The sequence below is a fragment of the Aureococcus anophagefferens genome, assembly GCF_000186865.1.
Source record: "Aureococcus anophagefferens unplaced genomic scaffold AURANscaffold_4, whole genome shotgun sequence".
NCBI classification, from domain to species: Eukaryota; class Pelagophyceae; order Pelagomonadales; family Pelagomonadaceae; genus Aureococcus; species Aureococcus anophagefferens.
In genome coordinates this window covers 1,218,353-1,224,772 of record NW_008705564.1, presented here as the reverse complement: position 1 = coordinate 1,224,772, position 6,420 = coordinate 1,218,353, and the positions used below count along the sequence as shown (strand labels likewise).

At 67.3% G+C, this 6,420-nt stretch overlaps 1 protein-coding gene across 1 annotated transcript; it reads right to left on the bottom strand.

Annotated features, from left to right (window-relative positions):
• Positions 1 to 2,966: 2,966 nt before the first annotated feature.
• AURANDRAFT_62127 (hypothetical protein) lies at positions 2,967 to 5,841 on the bottom strand (the record flags this gene model as incomplete). Its single annotated transcript, XM_009036041.1, has 3 exons — positions 2,967 to 3,305; positions 4,494 to 4,921; positions 5,160 to 5,841. 3 exons carry the CDS (start codon positions 5,839 to 5,841, stop codon positions 2,967 to 2,969), a joined length of 1,449 nt encoding a protein of 482 aa, XP_009034289.1.
• Positions 5,842 to 6,420: the final 579 nt, after the last annotated feature.

The following is a 6,420-nucleotide window of genomic DNA, read 5'->3' as shown; positions in this document are numbered from 1 at the left end:
CGGCTTTTGAAGAAGGCGCTGGAGGGCGGCGGTGGCACAGGCGGCTCCGGCGGCGCAGCACGAGGTGACGAAGTTTGCGCGCCACGGTCGCCGGCCTGGACCAATCGAATTTCTCCACAGGCGCCGCCGGCGCTGGCAGCGCGAGATGTCGACGTGATGGCGCTCCGACCGGCCCAAACTTGGTGAGAGTCGAGTACTACCTTGGGTGCGACGCTCTGCAAAGTTTCATCGCGCGAGCGCGTCGTGCGGGCGCGCGCGGCTGGGAGCGAGATCGTCGCCCGAGGCCGGGAGGGCTCGGTCCTGGGCTCCAGCACGCGCGCACCGGTAGAAATCGACACCTCAGCCGTTTTCGCGTCGGTTGATACATTGGCCACGCTGTCGCGAACCACTTTTGGGTGCCCGCTTTCGCATTCGCCGACACGCGGTCGATGCGCGGCGCCTGCGCGACGGATTCCCGAAAACGCGCACCGCGGTGTGGTTCTGGCCGCAGGCGATGATCTGGATGTAGTCGAAGGCGGTGGGCATATGGTTCGTGCCCTCCAAGGCTTTGAAGTTGGTGTGTGCTGCGATATCGGCGTGCCAGAGCTAGTTTTGGACCAGCTGCTCCCAAACGATTCGTTTCGGGGCCAAACGCAGCGTTTCGCGTCGACCGATCACCGTCGCTGCGTTCCGCCGGGCGGATCGACATCATAGAGCTCCTACGTGATGCTCTACGTCGTCTTCGACACCCAGAAGATGCCCGACACTCGCCGAAGGCGCCTCGGCCGAAACCGGCGGATGGTCGCCGCGGGCCAGTGCGGCCGCGTCTGGGCTTTCCTCGAGGTGTCTGCGGTCCGTGCGCCCGACGGGGGTCCCGATGGCTTCTCCTGAGCGCCAGGTTGCTGCAGAGAGTACCGTGGGCCGCGTTTAGGGGGCCAACCACCTGATTTCCACCTTAGAGCACTCCTTGGCACGCCCTATTCAGCGCCCGCGCGCCCCGCTGACTCGCACTGAACAAATCGATTTCAAATCGACGCTAGTCGCTTCCACAGTTGTCCCGAAAGAAGTCAAGAGAGACATCTTGGAGTGCGTTTAGGTGAAATTCAGGTGTTTTGGACCCCTAAACGCGATCCACGGTACTCTCTGCAGCAACCTGGCGCTCAGGAGAAGCCGTCGGGACCCCTGTCGGGCGCACGGACCGCAGACACCTCGAGCAAAGCCCAGACGCGGCCGCACTGGGCCGCGGCGACCATCCGCCGGTTTCAGCCAAGGCGGCTCGGCGCGTGCGGGACGCCTTGCGGTCGCCGACGACCGCGTAGAGCTTCACGCAGGAGCTCTATGATGTCGACCGCCCGGCGGAACGCAGCGACGGTGATCGGTCCGCACGAAACGCTGCATGCAGCACCGAAAACCCTCCGATATAGGCAATGTCGAGATTTCCAGGCGGCAGAACAGCTCCAAAAGCGCTTCGCCGCGAACCAGAACCCGTCCAGGGGGTCCGCCGATACGTTCCGCGAGTACGGCAAGCTTTGGTACGGCGAGCGCAGCGCCTACAGCCCGAACACATGCGCTCGGGCGCTCGTCGGGAACGCGCCCGAGCGCCTGAAATCGGGTGTCCGGAATCGCACGCTCGACACCCGGAGTAAGCGTTGACGCGTTCAACACCATGCAAGGAACGTAATCGAAGAGGAGGTGTCGTTCTTTAGCGCAAAATCACGATTTCCAGCGGCCGCAGCCTTGCCCGCGCGCGAAGACGCCGACCGTTACTCGTCTTCCAGCCGTCGTCGCAGCGAAAAAACGCGCAGGCGCCGCCAGACAAGGACTGTGCCCGAGCGCGTGGGTTCCCCGCGGCCCGGGGAAGAAAACTGACAGCGGCGCGACGTGATTAAGTCCAGAGACGTTCCCATCGTTTCGTCTGGCTGATCTTTTGTCCGCCAGCGACCGTGGCGCGGAGCCGATTTGAGCACAGCTCGAGTAAGACTTTGGCGAGTGCGCTACATTGCAGTCGATGTTGCCCTAGCTGCCCCCCCCCATCGAGAGAATCTGATCTAATCGAGAGCGCTCTCCGACCGCGCCGCTGCCTAGCTGAGCGCTACCCGGATCTAATCGAGAGCGCTCTCCGACCGCGCCGCTGCCTAGCTGATCACTCCTCCGACCGCGCCGTCGACGCCACAGCCAATGGTCTGCACCTCCGGCAAGTGCGGCAGCCGGCCCGAACACATGCTGCCGCGCGAGCTGCTCGTCGCGTCGTTTTTTGCCCAGTCCGTCGTCGTTTTCGCGAGCAACGGCGGCTATCTGGGAGGCCTCACCAACGTCGAGGTCGGCGAGAAATACAGGACGCTCTTCATGCCCGCGGGCTGGGCCTTCGCCATCTGGGGTCTGATCTACGCCTGGGAGCTCGCGGCCTACGGGAGCGCGTTCTTCGATCCGCACCCGTCGCCGCAGCTCGAGGCCGCGGCGGTCTACCTCATCGCCGCGAACGCGTCGCAGCTCCTCTGGGCCGTCGCCTTCTGCCGGGAGTGGCTCCGGGCGAGCTGTTTTTTTATCTCCTGCATCGCCGCGGCGCTCGTCCTGGCCGCGGAGGAGTTGCGCGGCGGGCCCGACGCGCGGACCTTCGGCTACGTCACGAGCCTCCACGGCGGCTGGGTCCTCGCGGCGACGCTGCTCAACGCGAATCTCGTCGCGGCCCGCGACGGCGGCGAGAGCGTCCAGCTGGCCGCGGCGTTCGCCTCCGCCTACGCGGCGCTCGCGCCCGGCGCCGTCGCCTGCGCGACGCGCGGCGACGCCGCCTTCGCGCTGGCGATCGCCTGGGCGCTCGTCGCCGTCGGCGCCGAGGTCGCCGACGGCGAGGACGCGGTGCGCGGCGCGCTCCGGCTCACGGCCTTCGGCGTCGCCGGCGCGCTGCTGTGGCTCGCGGCGAGCGCGGTCCTCTTCGACTACGTCGAGGGCTGGCACGACGAGCTTTAGTCTTAGGGTACCACAGTCATTCACAGCTCCGCGGGCCGGCCCTTCGCGAGGCCGAGCGCGGCGGACAGGTCCTCGACGCGCGCGAAGCGCGCGAACCCGAGGCGCTGCGCGGCCCAGTCGAGGTGCGGCGGCACGATGCCCTGGAGCCACATGAAGTAGAAGCTCGCGAGGGCGACGCCGAGCATGAGCGTGCCCATGGACTTTTGCCGCTCCAACTCCGCGACGCGCTCGGCCTCGCACTCCTCGGCGGCGGCGGCCATCTGCTCCTCGGAGAGCTCGCAGACCTTGGCCATGCCCTCGGCGCCGAGCGCCGCGACGGCCTCGGGCCGCACCATCGCTGTGGGAGCGTGCGCGGGCGGCTAGGGGGCACAGATGCGGCGGGCTGAATCGATGCCCAGGCGTGTGCGACGTCTCGCTGAATGGTGCCGACACGATGCTGTGGCAAAGAAGTGATGGACGCACTCGCCTAGAAGTTTGCGCCGCAACGCAGCACATCAATGGTCTCACCACGCCGCACCGCCGCGCTGCTCTGCCTCGCCGCCGCCGCAGCGCTCGCGCCGATCGCGGCGCCCGCGGCGCCGACCCGGCCCGTGGCGAAGGTCCTCGAGCGGGGCGAGAAGTACGCCGTGCTCTACAAGCCCGGCGGCGTGCCGTGCCACGCGTCGGACTACGTCGGCCGGTCGGGCCTCGACGAGTACCCGCTGCTGCAGCGCGGCCGCGACGCGCTGGGCCGGCGCATCAACCTCGTGCACCGCCTCGATCGCGGCGCGTCGGGCTGCGTGCTCTGCGCCTACGGCGACGACGACGACCCCGTGACGGGCGCGCTCCACGCGGCGCTCGCGGGCGCGCGCAAGACCTACGTGGCGCTGACGCGCGGCGAGGGCTACCTCGGCGGCCGCGACTTCAAGGCGGAGGGCTGGTTCACCGTCGAGCGGGCCATCAAGAACGAGCGGGGCACCGCGAAGAACGCGACGACGGACTTCCGCTGGGTCGCGTCGACGGGCGCGGCCGACGGCGCGCGCGCGTCGCTCGTCGTCGCGCGCCCGAGGACGGGCCGCTGGCACCAGATCCGCCGCCACCTCAACGGCCTGAGCCACCCGATCCTCGGCGACTCGTCGCACGGCAACACGCGCGAGAACCGGCTCTGGCGCACGGAGCGCGGCTTCCCCGGCGCGCGCCTCGCGCTGCACCTCTGCCGCCTCGAGGTCCCGGCGACGGCGTACACGCCGGCCGTCGACGTGTCCTGCCCCCTGCCCGCGGACCTGCGCTGGGCGGTCCAGACGCACATGGGCGGCGTCCTCGCCGAGTCGCGGGCCTTCCTCGCGGCCGAGGCGAAGATCGACCTGGCCGTCGACGCCGCCTTTACGTCCGCGCCGCCGGAGCCGGAGGAGCCGCCGCCGGCCATGCGCCCGAAGAGGCGGCGAGCGTAGTTACCCAGGCTTCCGAATAGAGCGCAGTTACCTTCCGAATATGCGGACTCCTAGACTCGAGCGGCGATAACGACGGGCGGACTAGCACGAGTCGACGCAGGCGTCCGCGGCGAGGACCTTGTCCTCGCCCTTGACGAGGCAGCGCGCGTCGGGCCAGGCGGCGACCCACTGGCACGTCTTCGTCGGGTCGCCGCGCTTGTACCAGGAGCTGCTGTCACCGCACGTCGTGCCGCAGGCCGCCGGGCACGCGTAGGACGCGAGGCTCTTGCCCAGGTGGCCGTCCTCCTCGCCCTTGACGGCGCAGCGCGCGGCGTAGTTCGCGACCCACGCGCAGTCCTTGGCCGGCGCGCCGATCTTGTGCCAGAGGGCCGAGTCGACGCAGCCGCCGTCCACGGACCGCGCCATGGCGTCGTCGACGGTCGTCGTCGTGTAGGCCATGCCGTCGTCGACGGCCGGCGTCGCCTCGTCGCACGTCGACGGGCACGACCCGTAGCCGTCGCGGTCGTCGTCGTCCTCGACGGGGCAGCCGTTCTCGCAGCTGTCGCCTGTGTGGAAATCAACCAGTGAGCTGGGACGTCGGGGCCAAACTTGAGAATTCTCTAACTCGGTCAAATCGAAGTCGATTCGGCTGATTTTTGGACGAATCGATTGCTCTCGTCAAGTTCTCGAAGCACGGCAGAAGAGTCTGATCATAGCCGTTAGAATACGCGCAAATTGAAGTCGAGTTGAATATTTGAATTCGGCACAGGCTGTCGCAGTCCTGCCAGCCCGGGCCGTCGCAACTCGCGCAGTACTTCGAGCACTCGCCGTCGTACTCGGCGTAGGAGTAGGAGTAGGACCCGCCGGCGCACGAATCCTCCGCCCACATGGCCTCGTCCTCCGTGCACGATAGGCCGCAGCGGCCCGCGAGGAAGACGTCGCAGTCGTTGTCGCAGTCGTCGAGGCACGCCGGCACGTCGTCGTAGGAATACGAGTAGGACCCGCCGCCGCCGCTGCACATCTCCAGCACCAGCGCGTACTCGTCCTCCGTGCACGTCGTGCCGCATTCGCCGTCGAAGAAGTTCTGGCAGTCCTCGTCGCAGTCGTCGGCGCACGCGTAGGCGGTGCAGATCGCGAGCTCCGCCGTCGTCTCCTCGTCGCAGTCCTGGACGCAGTCGTCGTCCGGGTCGTAGTACTCGCACAAGTCGTAGGAGTAGGAGTACTGGAGCCAGGCGCAGTCCGCGAGGCAATTGTAGCCCGCGGTGCACGCCTCCGTGAGCCAGTCGACGACGTCTTCGGTGCAGTCCGACGAACAGTCCTCCTCGCTGTCGAAGGAGACGCACACGTTGACGTCGTCCCCCTGGACCCAGTCGCAGTCGAAGATGCAGCCGAGGTCCACGTCCGCCTCGTCGAGCCGCCGGTCCCGGAGGTTGAGCGCGCCTTCGGTGGCACCAAGGAGCAGCGCGAGGGCAGCGGCACGCGCCATCGTGCCCGCTCTAATATTTACAGTAATTTTTACGGCGCGTCATTGAAGGTCGCTTGAAGGCTTGCTGAAGCAGAGCACTCAGAGGGGGCCGACCACCAGGCATACACCAGCCGGGCATACACCGGCATAGCAGCCGCATAGCAGCCGCATAGCGGACGCATAGCGGACGCATAGCGGACGCATAGCAGCCGCATACCACCCGCATAGCAGGCGCATAGCAGGCGCATAGTAGACGCATAGCAGGCGCATAGTAGACGCATAGTAGACGCATAGTAGACGCATAGTAGGCGCATAGCAGACGCATAGCAGGCGCATAAGACCAGCATAGCAGGCGCATACCACCAGCATAGCAGCCCGGCGACCGCTGTCGACGACCCCAGGCGACGGCCGCCGGAGGTCGCCGCATAGCAGGCGCATACCACCAGCATAGCAGCCGCATACAACCCGCATACGACCAGCATAAAACCCGCATACCACCCGCATACCACCCGCATACCACCCGCATACCACCCGCATACCACCCGCATACCACCCGCATACCACCCGCATACGACCAGCATAGCAGCCGCATACCACCCG